The 16,654-nt window shown below is 44.3% G+C and overlaps 2 protein-coding genes and 1 long non-coding RNA gene across 4 annotated transcripts in view; 2 read left to right on the top strand and 1 right to left on the bottom strand.

Moving 5' to 3' along the window:
* The window catches only part of LOC310713449, a 44,444-nt gene extending 42,356 nt beyond the window's left edge, over positions 1-2,088 (bottom strand). For both annotated transcript variants that reach the window (XR_014529258.1, XR_014529259.1), the window contains exon 1: positions 1,830-2,088. This is a non-coding gene — a long non-coding RNA (uncharacterized lncRNA). The remainder of the gene's footprint in view (positions 1-1,829) is intronic.
* The window catches only part of LOC310713404 (myelin P2 protein-like), a 489,621-nt gene that overhangs the window by 390,562 nt on the left and 82,405 nt on the right, over positions 1-16,654 (top strand). The window lies entirely within an intron of this gene.
* Positions 5,243-14,007, top strand: LOC310713401 (fatty acid-binding protein 5-like). Its single transcript, XM_083517493.1, has 4 exons — positions 5,243-5,402; positions 9,116-9,288; positions 13,491-13,595; positions 13,749-14,007. Exons 1-4 carry the CDS (start codon positions 5,324-5,326, stop codon positions 13,797-13,799), a joined length of 408 nt encoding a protein of 135 aa, XP_083373619.1. The 5' UTR covers positions 5,243-5,323; the 3' UTR covers positions 13,800-14,007.

Below are 16,654 nucleotides of genomic sequence, written 5' to 3'. Positions count from 1 at the left end.
CGAATCCCCGCGGCGGGGTGCGCTCCCGTTGCTCGGTCCCAGCGCCTGCCTACCTAGCAGTTCGAAAGCACCCCTGGGTGCAAGTAGATAAATAGGGACCGCTTACTAGCGGGAAGGTAAACGGCGTTTCCGTGTGTGTGGCTCTGGCTCGCCAGAGCAGCTTCGTCACGCTGGCCACGTGACCCGGAAGTGTCTGTGGACAGCGCTGGCTCCCGGCCTATAGAGTGAGATGAGCGCACAACCCCAGAGTCTGTCAAGACTGGCCCGTACGGGCAGAGGTACTTTTACCTTTACCTTTACTTACCATGTCCATCCACAACATTTTCTTCTCCAACTAAGAATACCTAGCTCTGTCTGTTTTCCTCACTGGGCTGCTGATTACATTTACAGTGAATCAAAAGTAGCTGTCGTAAGAATACATTGTTTCAAATATTTTTGCCATTTCTGCCAGTTGAAACACAGCGTGGCTGTAAAGGAGTGATGCAATCTGTGAGATGAATGGTTGCTACATATGGCCAAGGCCTTTTCTTTCTGAATAGCTGCCTTGGTCAAGTCAGGTGAAGATGATTGCACATCCAGAAGATTCTGAAGAAGCCTGACTAATTTCCATTGAGTCATTAGGGCAGGGCAAGGAACAAAGCTCTGATGCAAGTTTATTGTAGCTTTGAACAGTGCAATTCCCCCTCTCCCCTTTTAGCGTCTTTTAAAGAAAACATTTCCAGGTGCCTTTTATCACATTAGCAGACTACTTCCTGTGACTACAGGTGGAACTGTAGGTGGCAACAGCAGTTCAAGAGAAAAGCAAGAGTGAACCCTAATCTGGAGTTTATTGCACTTTGTACTGTTTTGTAAATTAACATAAAATACCAGAAAGTTTATGTTCACCTTGTTGATAGGAGTGACTCAAAAATTACAGGGAAAGCACAGCACAAGTGTAGCAGGCACAGGATCCAACCACAAATCTCTAGAACTCTGTGGAATTTACTCAAAGCATCCTTTTACATTTTTAATCTCTACTCTCTTTAGAACAATTAGAAGGAACCACATGCCTGTTACTTTACTTCACAAATGGTGGAGCAAGGCAGAGGTGCTTATAAAAACATAGTACATTTTCAGCAAAACAATCCGATCTGGATTCATAATTGCACAGCAGCTGGCAGCAGCAGACTATGGCCACATTCACACCATACATTCAAAGCCCTATAATACCACTTTCAATGGTAACGACTTCCCCCAAAAGACTCTGGGAGCTGTAGTTTGTTAAGAGTGCTGAGAATTGTTAGGAGACCCCTATTCTCCTCACAGAGCTTAACAATCAACCCCTCTTCACAGAAAACTCTCCTAAGAACTTTCAGCACCTTTAACAAGCTACAACTTCAAGAATTAGGGGGGGGGGAGAAATGACTTTAAATGACTTTATCATAGTGCTTTAAATGTATCATGTGAATGTGGCCTCGATTTAAACAAACAAAGTACTACACACAACTCATAATGATTGTGTGGGATTCACTGCCACAACAAACAGTGACTATTGGATTAAGCTTATTGTTCAGGAGCAGGAAATGGACCGGGCTGCTGCCTCTATGCCTTGCTGGAGTACCCCAACCAGCAGTGGAGAACCTCTAGTTCACAAGCCTCAATAGGCCCAGCCCATGAGGCTGTTTATTTTATGTTATTATTTTATTTTTATACCACCCTTCATCCAAAGATCTCAGTACAGTTCACAGCATTAAAAATACAAGATAAAAAAATAACATAATTAAAAATGAGAGCAAGAACAAAACAAAACAATAACCCCCCTCCCCTTGTTGTCTCCAAGCCATGCCTACCTGTATGGCAGGTAAAAACATGGGTCCCTGCTGAAAGCAGGGTTGGCAGGCACCACCAATCAGCTGGTTTGTGGTAGCTGCAAGGTCCTGTGCCTTTGCCCATGTGGGATGTTTGTCAGAATCCCAGACATTTTTTTCACTGTATTTCTCCATCTCATGATAGTTATTCAATTTCCTGTATGAAAATACATGGGGCTGCTTCCCATTTTATAGGAAGCCAGTGATGGGCCTAGAGATGGTTTTGGGAGTTTATTCTGATAAGACATAGCCATCTTGAGCAGCAGCCCATGTGAGAGGTCACATGAGCCCTGTGCTGTCAGCTCTGCACATTTGTGCAAGATCAACACTCCTCACGCTCATGCTCTTTTAGCATGTTTTAAAGGTGAACTGAAAGTTGCTTATTTGGTCTCTGTGTTGTTATTTTGTATAATTCATCACGGTGGGTCCATAGAGCAGAATAGAGGGTAGCCCACTCAGCTGCATTCATACTCTTCCACTCTCCCAAGTTAAGTACTTGTACGCTTTTGACTTAAGCACCCTGATAGGGCTACTCCCCTAGTAAACAGAAGAACTAACGTTGGATGGGGGAAGTACAGTAAAGAGTGTTTACAGTGAACAAATACCATGCGGATGGCTATAGGCTGAGAATTTTGCATAATCAGTACACAGAAAGAGCCCTGCTGGATAAGGGAGCATTCAGATGTGGGGAATATTGTGTTAGTTATTCCTGATAAGGAGAGCACTCGTGTCACATTTTCCAGCGTTCCTTTCACACTGCAGCGCCTGCTGTGTTATAAGAATGGTGGCTTTTTGAGCAATGCACCGGCATGTCATGCTAAATTTCATTCTTATCAGGAAGTGTGGTGTGACACAGCACTACTTCCCCACCCATGCTTCTGTTCCCCCATGAAAACTGTGCAAAATAACTGTAAGTCGGTATACAGCCCCAAATTTCATCACTTTACTACCACGATTTTCCATGTTAAGGGAGCTGCAAACTTATTTATTTATTTATAATTAACAAAGAGCATGGAAATCTATCATGCCATCTATTCCAGTAAAAAGTCTGGAAGTGGCTTTTTTTACGCTGTGTAAAAGCTCAAATAAAATGTGGAAATTAACAGTTAGGGAAACGAACCGTCATGTGAATGCAGACCAAGGGTCCATCTAGCCTAGTATCCTGCCTCAGACAATGGCCAGTAAGATGGTCTGGGAAGTCCACAGGAAGACCCGAAGGCAATGCCTTTCCTGTTTCCCCCACCCCTGGCAGGCCTAGTTCCATTTCCAACACATCTAAAGTGGTGGCTATGGCAACATCTTGCCATATAGGTTCCATATATCCATTACAAGACATGAGGGAAAAGCACATCCTTCTCTCTGCTGAGAAAAAAAAGGTCTCCATCTTTTCTTTAATCCAGTGATGGGACAAACTAAAAAGAATGTCCCTGGATAGTCATTGGAAGGCTCATTACTCAGAAACACATAAGAATAAAAGGTGGCTGCATTGGTAATCATGAGACAAACTCCCAAAGGTTGCAGTAGGGCAGCAGTAAAGGTAAAGGACCCCTGGGCAGTTAAGTCCAGTCAAAGGCGACTATGGGGTTGAGGTGCTCATCTCGCTTTCAGACCAAGAAAGCCTGTGTTTGACCAAAGCTTTCTGGGTCATGTGGCCAGCATGACTAAACCGCTTCTGGTGCAACGGAACACCATGATGGAAACCAGAGCGCACGGAAACGTTGTTTACCTTCCCGCTGCAGTAGTACCTATTTATCTACTTGCACTGGCATGGTTTCAAACTGCTAGGCTGGCAGGAGCTGGGACAGTGCAACGGGAGCTCACTCCGTCGTGAGGATTTCAACCACCGACCTTCCGATTGGCAAACCGAAGAGGCTCAGTGGTTTAGACCATCAGTGTCCCTGGGGCAGCACTATCAGGACCAACTAAAAATGTCACATTGTCAGGGTAGTGTAGTGGTTAGAATGCTGGACGGGGGAACCTGGGAGGGGAGCCCAGGGTTCAAATCCCCACAGCAGCTTACCTGAGTAGCCTTGGGCCCTCTCTCAGCCTGAGCTACTTTACAGGGTTGTTGCAAGGCCAAAACGAGGAGACGGGGAACCCTAAAGTTCAGCTTAAGCTTCTTGGAGGACAAGTGGGGTGCAAATGAAAGAGTGAAGGAACAAAACGAGGAAGGAGTTGAGGCAACAGCGGCGTGGGCGTTCAACGCGGTCCTGAAGGAGTTGCTGGGCTGAGGAGACTCGCCCTGCGCGCCCCCGCGGACACGTGCCCGGGCCTCCCTGCAGTTGCCCAGAGCTGGAAAGGCGCTCCACGCCCGCCCCCTGCGCACAATGCTCCTCCACCTGAGGGGACCCTCCTAAGGAGAGGCGTCACCCCACTGTGGCTTTGGGGGTGGCGACTCCTTCAGGGCGCTTTGCGAGTAGCCTTGGCGCGCGGGGGTTGCTGCTGGAGACCGGCTTCTGGCGCGCGCCATCCGGGCACCGCGCTGTGCAGAGAGACGAGGGTGAGATAAACGCAAGTAGAGGCGGCACTATCAGGACCAACTAAAAATGTCACATTGTCAGGGTAGTGTAGTGGTTAGAATGTTGGACGGGGGAACCTGGGAGGGGAGCCCAGGGTTCAAATCCCCACAGCAGCTTACCTGAGTAGCCTTGGGCCCTCTCTCAGCCTGAGCTACTTTACAGGGTTGTTGCAAGGCCAAAACGAGGAGACGGGGAACCCTAAAGTTCAGCTTAAGCTTCTTGGAGGACAAGTGGGGTGCAAATGAAAGAGTGAAGGAACAAAACGAGGAAGGAGTTGAGGCAACAGCGGCGTGGGCGTTCAACGCGGTCCTGAAGGAGTTGCTGGGCTGAGGAGACTCGCCCTGCGCGCCCCCGCGGACACGTGCCCGGGCCCCCCTGCAGTTGCCCAGAGCTGGAAAGGCGCTCGACGCCCGCCCCCTGCGCACAATGCTCCTCCACCTGAGGGGACCCTCCTAAGGAGAGGCGTCACCCCACTGTGGCTTTGGGGGTGGCGACTCCTTCAGGGCGCTTTGCGAGTAGCCTTGGCGCGCGGGGGTTGCTGCTGGAGACCGGCTTCTGGCGCGCGCCATCCGGGCACCGCGCTGTGCAGAGAGACGAGGGTGAGATAAACGCAAGTAGAGGCGTCCGGCGTCCCGGCTTCCCCGCCGCGGGTTGCCTCGCGGTCACGAAGGCCTCGCCCCGCAGCGCGAGGGCTGAAGCACTGGACCCTCCGCCTCGCGCCCTTGGGCCGCGCAGCCCAATCATTCGGCGAGGAGCTGGAGCGCATCGCCGGCAGCGTCCTCGCGGTTGGGAGCCGGCACCCGTGACGTCAGCCCTCCCGATTGGTCCCCTGGCGGCAGCACATGCTCAGGACATCTATATAAAGACGTCCCCGGCCTCCCCCCTCCCCTGCAGCCGCTCTTCCCAAAGCCTCTCTCTTGGTCCTCAGACGGGACAGCTCCATCCAAACGCAGCGCAATGGCGAACCCAGAGGCTTTCTTGGGCAGGTGGCGCTTGGTCTCCAGCGACGGCTTTGATGAGTATATGAAGCAGCTGGGTAAGGAGCAGGGAATGGATGGGGAGAACTGGCGGGGGGGGGGAAGGGGAGTAAGAATTTAAGGGGATTCCGTTTAAAATGATGAGGATATTTTATGACAACAGAGAAGCAGAACTAGAGATTCCCTCCTTTCATTGGGCAAAACTTGGGGGAAAAGAAAGGGGGCGGAAGGGCAGATAGTAGGATTGAAAAGTAAGCCAATCCATAAATGAGTTGGGCAAATCCTATCACAAGAACAGTAGTGCTAGTAGTGTGTGCATTTTTATTTTTACATCCAAGATGCTGACTGAAACCTTGCTATTTACATGGACGCAGCCCTCCTGGATGCAGTGACTTTGTGCATCTGTAATAAATAAATGTAGCATTGCAACCAAAAGCTTTTTTTAACAACCCCCCCCCCCAAGCACTGCTTAAATAGTGGCATATTCTTTAAAATGGCTGCTTTGGATTAAGTGAATTACTTTAAAGTTCTTCTCTATGATTTGTGTAAGGGGAGCAGTGTCTGTGTGATGCACATTTTGTGCACTGCAATTCTTTGGGTTTTGTGAATTGTCATGCCTTTCTCGTATTTGTCATACTGGAGTAGACACAGCCCTATTTCTTTCTACTATGTGCACATGTGGTGTGTCTGGCTTGATTAGGAGTGGAGGATTATGAAGAGGGAACAGGAATTAATTTTTCCTTTCCTGGAAGCACATATCTGTCTCTCCTGTGGGGAGCTGGGATTAGGAGCTTTTGTGTGTCTCATTTTCTCAGCTCCTGAGAGGCTGAATGCTCTGTCCAAGGTCTGCGGAGGCATTCTCAGCCTTGCCTTTTAGTAACAGGCACACAAATACAAATGGATATTGTTTCAAACATGATATTGAGCTGCATTGTGTGGTGTGTGTGTGTGTGTGTGTGTGTGTGTGTACATATACCAAACCATCTGCTTAAAACAACATATGAAAAACTCGGAGTGGGGTGGGGGGACAGAAGAATAGCTGGGGGCAATGGGAAGGAGAGGGAGATCTCTCATATAAGCAGAATGGCACTTTCCCAGGGATTTCACCTGAGTCAGAAAGGAGGGCATATGGCAGAAACCTTCAGAACTCCTGTAACACAGCTTACACTTCTTATTACAATGCATTTGGACATTGCTGGTGCAGGAAGAAACCATACAGTGGGGATGAATGCTCATTATAACAGAATATGATGCTCTTAATGAAATTTAATTTGATTTTCTTTTTTAAAACAAGCCGGTCATTCTTGCAATTATATAGTATTGTTTTTATGATATTTAATGTTGTGCACTGCCTTGATCTTTTATGTGAAATCTAAATGTTTGGCTTTGGTTGTCTCACTGCACGGACTGGAAAAAATGCCAGGATGAGCAAACTTCCTGTGACCGTGCACAGGAGGATAAAATGTACCACAGTGATCTCATATTCAGTATTATTACTTTACCAGACAAATTGAACGGAACACTAACCTAATTAGGGGTGAATAGTTTGGGGCTGCATTGATAGATCTGCCAAGTTACAGTGTGTTTAGAGTCTCCAGCTGAGGCTGAAACTGGAAAGAATAACAGATATCTGAATTAACATCCGGCTGTTATGTTAGAACCTTTCTTCTTTCTATCCTTGTGGATTAATTTCACTAAAATGCAATCCAAGTCCACAGATGACTCTTGAATAGGGCTGTGTATATTCTGTTCTAAACTCGATGTTAGTATCCAAGCTTTTGCAGAAAAAGCAGAATCCTGTGATCCATTTAAATGATGCAGATGAAACACAACTTACTTGTATTTACACATTGTATGTAAAAATAATATTCAGCTTCCGATCTTCCTGGGTAGTGGCAAAGAGTTATGAACAGTGCATAAATCCCATTCCTAACCTGTATGTCACCCCATATCTATTTCTGCATCCTTAAGGACTAGATCCTTGCTTTTTGAAGATGTAAATGTAATTGCACAAGAAAGAATAGGGGAAATGTATCACTGGGGCATGATGTGGCTTGTTTGGGGAAATGTTAAGCACGGGTGTGTTGCATTTGGCTTGTGGAGCTGCAGTTGACAGGCCTGAACTAGCCTCACAGTTGACACACTCATTATTTCACACATGGGGTTAACTGGGTGCTTGTGCCCAGTGAATGGAGACAATCATGATGTTAGTCCATTATATACTCTAGTTGGCATGGGGCTGTTATGCACACATTGAATCTAAAGAGCATTCCAAATGTTTTGGTCTTTCAGTGTCAACCCAGGAGATAGAGAGGCCCCCTTCGATATACTAGTAGTGTCTGGGAGAGAGAGAGAGTATGTGTGTGTGGATTTGCTGCACCTCTTGATTTCTCATTGCCCATTTACTCGGTTCATGAAGGTTTGCTGACTGTTGAAAAGCATTGTGCTTCGAGTTACCATTCAACCTTTCTGTGATGTTATCAATGAAGGTTGCATCCATCAAGTGGTGAATAAGCATGTGTAAAGCAGCCTTTATAGTCTTTGCAGTAAAGGCTTAAGGATTACAGTACTGGTGCAGGAAACCTTTTATTTCTCTGTTCTGGGCTCAGTTCACCTAATGGTTCCTGCTAGCAGAAGCTCAATGCAATAACTTCCACTAGTGCAATGCAGTCCACTCCCCTCTTGTGGTCTCCCAGTTTGGCTCAGGAGAGTCAGGAAAAACCCCAGAACAGTGTGTGGCAAGAGGAGAGGGGGATTGTTTCATGTGGTGAGCTGAAATACTTGTGGCAATGAAACAATTGCCATGACACTACAATGAATTATCCCACTTAAAAATATATGTATAGCCTAGTCCCCATTCCAGAAACAGAACATGAATTGAGTCTTAAAATGCACAACAATAATCTAGATGAGGTCCAAGTCTATCTCCAGAGAATGGAAATGTGAGCTCTGCAGTTTGGCTATCCACTCATTAAGAGAATACAAGCTTCTCCTTAATGATCATATGTCCTGCAAACTGTTGCTGCTGTTGTTATATTCCTGGTGATTTCAGTAGTTAGGCTAAAGCAGTGAGGGAGAAGCTGGGCTCCTTCAGATATTGCATTGCAGGGGGTTGGACTAGATTAAACTTAGGGTCCCTTCCAACTCAACAGTTCTGTGATTCTATATTTCCAGACTGCAACTCCATCATCCCTAACCATTGGTCATGCTGGCTGGGGCTGATGGAAGCTGAAGTCCAATGACATCTGGAAGATCACACTTTCCACCCCAGTGGCCTACATGAATGACTGTATTTGTAAACATAGTGTTCTGAGTTGTTGTTGTTTACTTCTCTCCAGAAAGTCTCAGATAGATAGCACTGGAGGAGGAGCAAGGCGAGAGTTGTGACATGACACAATTTATTTCTAATTTTTCTGCAGAGCAATGGGTACTTTTTTGCCTGATTTCATTGATTTTCCTTTCTAAATGCCAATGTGATATAATTTAATTATTCATATCTGGGGCAGAAGTCATTTGGTAATATGCTGAAGTCTTACAAAAAGACCTGTTACTCCTGTAAGGCAGAACGAAAGTGGAGTAGTTATAATAAGCTTCTGATTAACCTGAGATGCTTCAACACTTCAGCTGAGTCACTGGAGTTCTCCTTCCCCACGCTGGGTAATTTAAACAGTTAGGTAATCTTTTGTGTGCATGTGTGTATGTGTGTTATTGCATAATGACTCTGCTTGGCTGAACCAATCTGACAGGTCCCTTGCCTTTCTCTTTTCTGCAGGTGTGGGCATGGCCATGAGGAAGATGGGGAGCATGGCAAAGCCAGACGTTATCATCACTAAAGATGGAGACACATTCCATGTGAAAACAGAAAGCACATTCAAAACATCAGAATTCAGTTTCAAATTGGGCGAGAAGTTCAATGAGGAGACGCTAGATGGCCGAAAAACTCAGGTAAATGAAGCGATCGTCCAGAGAGGGCATGTACTGAACAGTCACATGTTCACACTGCTCACAAGTACAACCCGTCTCTTCACATGTGCACATTTATGTGTGAAAGCGTGTGTGTTTGTTGATTTGTACCGTTGAGTACACAGGTCACATACTGTACTTTGTTGAACATTCACAGCCACTAACTGTACATGTGTTTAGCCACACACATTGGACCCGCGTTGAATATAGCATGTGAACACCCCTACAGGAAGAAGCTGATGCAACTCCCTGAACTCTTCTGATTTCTGTTAGGTGAACAAGTTACTCCCATCAATGCGTGTTGTAACACTGAATGATACCAATCACTGTGGTTCAAGTGGTGCACAGTTGCATCACTGCTGAGGTAAATTTCCTCATGAATCAGCATGGTATTGCGTTTGGTTTGTCAGCCATTGCCTTTGGTTCCCGTAGTACTGTTTGGGAATTTTTTGCTTCTGTTGTAGATTAGCCACAGTTAATGATGCAAACTCATCTTGGGGGAATGCTGGAAGTGTGTGAGCTTTCTGTGGTTATTTGCCTTCTCTTCCTTTTTTCTTTTGTGTACCTCACCCTTCAAACCTGTTCTCAGAACAACTTACAAAGTTTCAAGATAAAGCAAAAAAATCCAGCCGCAAACATAAAGTAGCAATTTGAAAATAATAACCAAACTAACAGTAGTTTCCTGTACATGTTTGCCCAGATGTAGGCCCCGCTGGGGCTTACTCCCAGGTAAGTAGATACAGGATTGGAACCTTACCTTTGAAAATCAAAAAAGTATTTGATACCTAAAATGGCATCAAGCTAGGTGAGCCTGGCATCAAGCCTCCCCGTGAAGGGATGTGCAGTGTAGTGGTTAGAGTGTCAGACCAGACCTGGAAGTCTAGAGTTCCCGCTTAGCAATGAAGAGGATCACTGGGTGACCTTGGGCCAGTCACTGCCTAACCTACCTCACAGGGCTCTTGTGGGGATTAAAATTTGGGGAGAACTATGTGCACCACATTGAGTTCATTGGAGGTGGAATATAAGTGCAGTGAATAAATAAACAGTTCCAGAGTCAGGATGCCACAACTGAGAAGGCCTTTCTGTGGTAAGAGGGATAACTGCCAAATGGCAAAGGCAGGTCTGTGCTGCAGAACTTAACTATAGGCAGGCACATGTGGACACAGGCAGGTAGGCTAGTCCTAAACCATGGAAGGGCTTTCAGGGTCAAAATTAGCCAAAACTGAGCACCACAAGCAGGTAAAGAACCCCACAAAGACAACAAGAGAGTGAAAGCTAGATCAACACACTTAACAAAACCCTAAACTGTGGCAAATCTTAATTACAGTTGGATGAACCAAGCCATCTTCATAAACTATGTTTTGAAGATGGATTGTTTCAGCTAACCTATAGCTAAGATTATCTGCAGCTTAATTGTGTTTGGATGATATGCTAAACAGTGGTTAATATCAAATAAAAGCAATTAAACAATCTATGGCCTTTCAAGCTGGGGGGGGGCATGTTTCTCAGCTGAAGTAGTACAATCCCTACTAAAATGTCAAAGCAAGCTGGATTTGTTCCCTAATGGATTCAAATGGCTACCTGCAACTTTTTACTGTTCTTAGTGCAGCTCCTTTTTTAATTTTGGGAAATCCATGCAATCTTAATGAAGGTCTCATTTTGTAAATTCTGGTAGCAAAAGAACGTGTTGCAATGGAATAGTGGGATTTGATTCGTATCTGCACACCTCAGAACAGTCAGGTCAAAAGCCCTGCCTGAATGATTCATTGGCTTTTTCTTGGGAGTGTCATGTCTGTGGTTAAGGCTAAGGAGCTCTCCCTTTTGGATGCCTGCCAGCTGATGATCCCTTCAGTAGGCTTCTTCACCAAACAGGTACAACAAGTTCCTGGAGCTCTTTTCATGGCCATATGCGTTAAGGTGTCACGTTGTGTGATTTCTGACAAGCATCTTGCTTCTGCACATTTTGGAGCATGGGAATTCCCCCCAGATTACAGTAACAGGAGCATAATCTTATGCAAATAACCTATAAGAATAATGGTGATTTGCCAGGACCTTTCCTTAATCTCCAATTGCAATACTACAATTACAGTATCGTCTCCCAAACTGGTTTTGCACATCCCTTTGTGAAAGTGCTACGTGAAAGGGGATTCCAGGAGACAGTCTTAATTGCATGTTGCATCCTACAAAGCTTTTTACCGTATGCAAGCCATCACACAGCCCACTCTGTTACAGTGGTACCTCAGTTCTCAAATGAAATCCATTCCAGAAGCCAGTTTGGCTTCTAAAACATTAAAAAAAAACCAAGGGGGAGGTTTCCATTGGTTGCAAGAGCGTCTTGCACTCAGCAGAAGCCATGTTGCATGTTCGGGTTCCAAAAAAACCTTAGAAAACAGAAGCATTTACTTCTGGGATTTCGGTGTTCGGGAACCGAGGTTCCACTGTACTGCTTATTTAAAGCAAGAGAAAAGGGGGCAAAAATATTCCTCTCCCAGACCCATGGGACATTGAGACTATAAATAGTGTGATCCTCTGAGGGGTCTTTTTCATTAGGCAAAGTAAGGGATGTGTCAAATTTGGGGGTTCTTAAGGGTGGCAAAGTAGGAGGCACCGACTTCATTCACATGTCATGGTAAGCCAAATTTTGACACTGGGAGTGCATGAATGTGCACAGCATCCAGACAAGAGCTTGTGTAGCCACTTTGCTCCTTCCCAGTTTCTCTTCCTTCTTCACTTCACTAAGCCAAAGTTTCTCTTAGCATGTTGTCCGAACCCAGCTTTCTCCTTGCTAACCACAGTTTAGTGTACGAGTAACAGAGACTGCCAAGGAGCATAGTGGCTGTGAGTTCCTTTCTGGGAGCCAGCACATTCACATGGTGTTGCTAAGCCATAGTTTGACTTCCTGTGTCGTGCAAACCAGGTAATGGACTAGTCTTTCTCAACTGGGAAGGTCCATTGAAATGATTAGAAGTTGTGCAAGCATTTCATTTAACATGTCTGTCAGGCGTCATTTTCATTTTCTGCCTGGAGGACAAAACTAGGCGTGTCCTGATCCTTCTTGGCAGTATCAAACTTCAGACAAAAATTTACAGAGAAAAGTACATGACAGCATAGAGAATCTACGTTTCATTCTTTATTTTCCACAGACTCTTCAGTCTAAAAGTTACTGCTTTTTAGTTGTCTGCACAATTAGAATTTGTGCAAATGCCTGTGTTTCTGATAGCTATTTATTGTTCTTGCCTTCATGGGAGAAATAACTGGTCAGCCATTGGGGTAGGGGTTTCTTGGATGAAGGCAGCACTTCAGCTTTCTGGAGAATTTGTGTTGAGGAATTTGGAGTGGGTGGGGATCTGGCGGGTGGACATACTGTTTTTTAAAAAAAGATACATAAAGTGGGAGAACTCTAGGGTTCCTGGACATGCTTAATTTGGCATGTGTATATATAATAGTTGAATTCTATCTCCTTTGTTTTGGTAAGACACTTTCCACACCCAGTTATAAATCTGGCAAAGCAGGAGCATGATAATTTCCCCTTTAGTGCATAGGCCTATGCTGAACGTACTCAGACTATCAGACTATCCATGTAATGGCATGCCCTCTGCAAAATATCTTATCACTCAGACAAAATGGTAATCTCTGTTCACCTTCTTTAATTAAAGGGGCAAGTATTTCTCTGGTAGCATTTGCATGAGTTTACTCCTTAGGACGAAACTAGACATAGCACCCTTTGCACAATTGCTAATTGCATTATATATATATATATATATATAAAAGTCAGCATGGGGGGCTGATTCTAGATTGGGACTCTGGCAGAGGAAAGCTTCAGGCTTTGCTGTGACCCTAATCTGGATTGGTATCCTGCACCTGCTGGCACTGGGAGAGGGCAAGCACCCATTGGAAAGAACTGTAGCTAAGGTGAAAGACTTTAACGCCTTCCTACCTGGTTCCCAATCAGGAGTTCCCTCTTCCCTTCCTGTGCTTTTATTTACTTTTGAAAAGCTATTCATGCAGTTCTAATTAAAAATATTCTGATTTCATGGACACATCACATCTAGTTTGGCCTTTAGTTACGCACACCAATGCAAGATCAGAGGCACACTAACTATTACTGCACTGTCTTGGGACAGAGCAGTTTTGAAATAAATTCACTAAGATGCTAAGTACCAGATTTCTGTATTCTTTTTCAGACCCTTATCACCTTAGATGATAATAATGTATTGACCCAGCACCAGGAGTGGGATGGCAAAGAAACCACGATAACCAGAAAGATAGTAGATGGGAAACTCATTGTGGTAAGTGGAATTTTCCCCTGATTTCCTAGCCAAAATTGTACACAATAGCTGGAATGCAACATAATTCAGGCATACTAAGTGTCTATCTACATTGCTCTATTCCCTAGTGATCTGGAGAGAGAGACTGATGAATGAACGTTCTTTGTTTTGCAGGAATGTGTCATGAATAGTGCCAAATGTACTCGCGTCTACCAGAAAGCATGAAGATGCTGGCTTCTATTTTGGATGCGGAGCTTTATGATGGACAGCTTAGTTCCAGGAACAAAGCTGATCTACACTCCATATTTCTCATCTGTATTCCTTCTCCCTGCCCCCAGGTTTTTTTTAAGCATCTTGGAAGAATCTGTACTGTACACAATTAAATTTCAAGTTCTTGATGTAACTACTGAGAGCTATTAAATTTGAAAATTTCGTGAGTTTTTACTTATTTTCAAATATTTTTAATCCACTTTGCTATTAATAAATAAATAAATATCAAACATAAAAACATAGTTCAAAAACATTTCAGAAAAGAGCAAATATCAGAAGATCAAGAAATATTTGTTGTTGTTGTTTAGTTGTTTAGTTGTTTAGTTGTTTAGTTGTTTATTCATGTCCGACTCTTCATGACCCCATGGACCAGAGCACGCCAGGCACTTCTGTCTTCCACTGCCTCCCGCAGTTTGGTCAAACTCATGCTGGTAGCTTCGAAGACACTATCCAACCATCTCGTCCTCTGTCGTCCCCTTCTCCTTGTGCCCTCCATCTTTCCCAGCATCAGGGTCTTTTCCAGGGAGTCTTCTCTTCTCATGAGGTGGCCAAAGTATTGGAGCCTCAGCTTCACGATCTGTCCTTCCAGTGAGCACTCAGGGCTGATTTCTTTAAGAATGGATACATTTGATCTTCTTGCAGTCCATGGGACTCTGAAGAGTCTCCTCCAGCACCATAATTCAAAAGCATCAATTCTTCAGCGATCAGCCTTCTTTATGGTCCAGCTCTCACTTCCATACATCGCTACTGGATCAAGAAATATAGGATGGTAGAATCTAGTGCTGGCGATCAGCAAACATCTGGATATAGAGGCGTGTTTTCAGTAATGTTTTGGAAGCATGCTACTGTTGATTCTTCTCAATAATGGCATCCCAGAGTGTAGGTGCCACCACAGTGAAGTAGGAAATAGTAGGAATATTGCCACTGTATTGTAATTTTTAGAATTCTCCTCAGTTGAAGAAATTCTGGAAACTCTAGTTAGATTAGCTGTGAGAAGAAGTGATTAGTTACTAGTTAAGGTGTATTCTGTCTAGGCACATTTATAGCATGGTTTCTTTGAACTCGGTTCAACTTCTATAATACTTATGTCTTAGCAAGTGTGTTTACACATGCAGTCTTAAAGGAAAATAGCATGGCACTGGAAGACCAGAGATGGGGAGCCTACAATCCTTCAGATGTTGGGATACAACTTCCATAATCCCTGACCATTGGTTGGGTTAGCTGAGCCAATGGGAGTTGCAGTCCGAGAACATCTGCAGGGCTGTGGGTTCTTCATTCCTGTTATAGTCTGTAGAAGGTTTTCTTAGCTTCTAGACAATATATAGATAATTTCTTTCTATACTATAATTTGCCAAACTCATTTCCTTTGTAGTCATTTTTGTCCCGGGGCAGAACAAACTCTAGGTAGTAAGCTGTAACTGAAAAAGCTCACCCTAAATGAGCCTTCCCAAACTTGCTGCCTCCAAATGTTTTAGACTACTACAACTTGCAACATTCCCGCCTAGCACAACCAATTTTAAGGGATGGTGAGAGATGCAGTCCAACAACATTTGAATGGCACCTGACTGGGGAAGGCTGCCCTAAGTGAAATATCCATATGTCACCCTTTATATTGACTCAATGATTTTATGGGCCTCAAGAGATCCAAGAAGGATTCCAGTAAAACGTCCTCTATGATGAAGCTTCATGATGAAGCTATGTTGAGGACATTGGTGTTTCAAATCTCAGCAGGTATGAACCCAAGATTCAGCATCCCCACCTTTTGCCTTCCATTCCACTCAATTCATGACGTCGTAGTTGTGAGACCCCCAAGGCTCAGCATCTAGTGCGGTGGAACCAGTTATGCTGCCCTAAATCTGCCTCTCACATGGTTCCTATAAACTGCCATTTATGGTGTCTGTGTTGTAGGTCTCCAACTCCCCATCCCAGGATTCTTGTGTTCCGTACCTGCCTATCTCCTTGCCTCCTTGCACTTCCTTAATATCCTTTAGCATCATCCCTGCCCCATTTTACTCTACACGTACTGTCCATAAGGAAAAGAATTGTTGTGTTCCAAGGCATTTCATCTTTTGCAAGGCACTGTTGCAAAAGATGCAAGAGACGACATAAAGCCTATATGTTGCATTCAGTTTGCCTTTGTTTTCCCCCAACCTATCGTCATGGAAGCTTTGCCGTGTGTTGGAATAAAGTTCAAAGGGATAAGATGCAGCTCACAAGCTAAGACATAAGTGCCAATACTTTGTGTTGAATGTAGGTTTTGCTGGTTCTAGTGAAATAGATCACAACACTAACTCTCAAATTCAAAGCCTTCCTATGGTTTTTGAAGTGCTAAAAATATCTACCCAAATGGTATATTTGCTTCTAAATCCTCCCACTGCCATATGGTATTATCAGATAACTGAGTCCTTTAGGAGTACTTTACACTTGTTTGACATAACTGACATACTCTTGGTAAGCTAGCAGCTGATTCGGAAGATACCTTATTTCGACATTAAATCACATTAAATAAATAAATATCCAGCTATTATAGTTATATTTTAGGGAAACTGACTTCAACAAGTTTAAAGACAAGCTATTGCAATCCTTTGAGTAGAAATATTTGAGGGGAAGGAACTGCAAGATGGATGGGAGTCTCTTAAAAGCATGTGCTTTCTGTGCCAACTTTTAAATGCTGAAAAATGTTCTGTTCAGCCAGGCAATTAAGAACACACCCACCCACAATGGTTAATTGATGCCTATTGTTAACCTTCCCATGGTTTTTATTGTCTAGTTTTCTGTTTTATTGCTGAAAACCAATATTTTGAATGACA

This window comes from Podarcis liolepis, assembly GCF_965112155.1.
Source record: "Podarcis liolepis genome assembly, chromosome: 8".
Taxonomy (NCBI): Eukaryota; Metazoa; Chordata; class Lepidosauria; order Squamata; family Lacertidae; genus Podarcis; species Podarcis liolepis.
Note: the sequence above shows the minus strand (reverse complement) of the source record. Positions and strands in the feature narration are given on the sequence as shown.

What these genes read in the sequence shown, in the direction of transcription:
- LOC310713401 (XM_083517493.1), top strand. Translation starts at nt 5,324, where the DNA reads ATGGCGAACCCAGAGGCTTTCTTGGGCAGGTGGCGCTTGGTCTCCAGC. An exon ending in TGAGTATATGAAGCAGCTGG is followed by an intron (nt 5,403 to 9,115) that starts GTAAGGAGCAGG and finishes TCTTTTCTGCAG; the next exon opens with GTGTGGGCATGGCCATGAGG. An exon ending in TAGATGGGAAACTCATTGTG is followed by an intron (nt 13,596 to 13,748) that starts GTAAGTGGAATT and finishes TTTGTTTTGCAG; the next exon opens with GAATGTGTCATGAATAGTGC.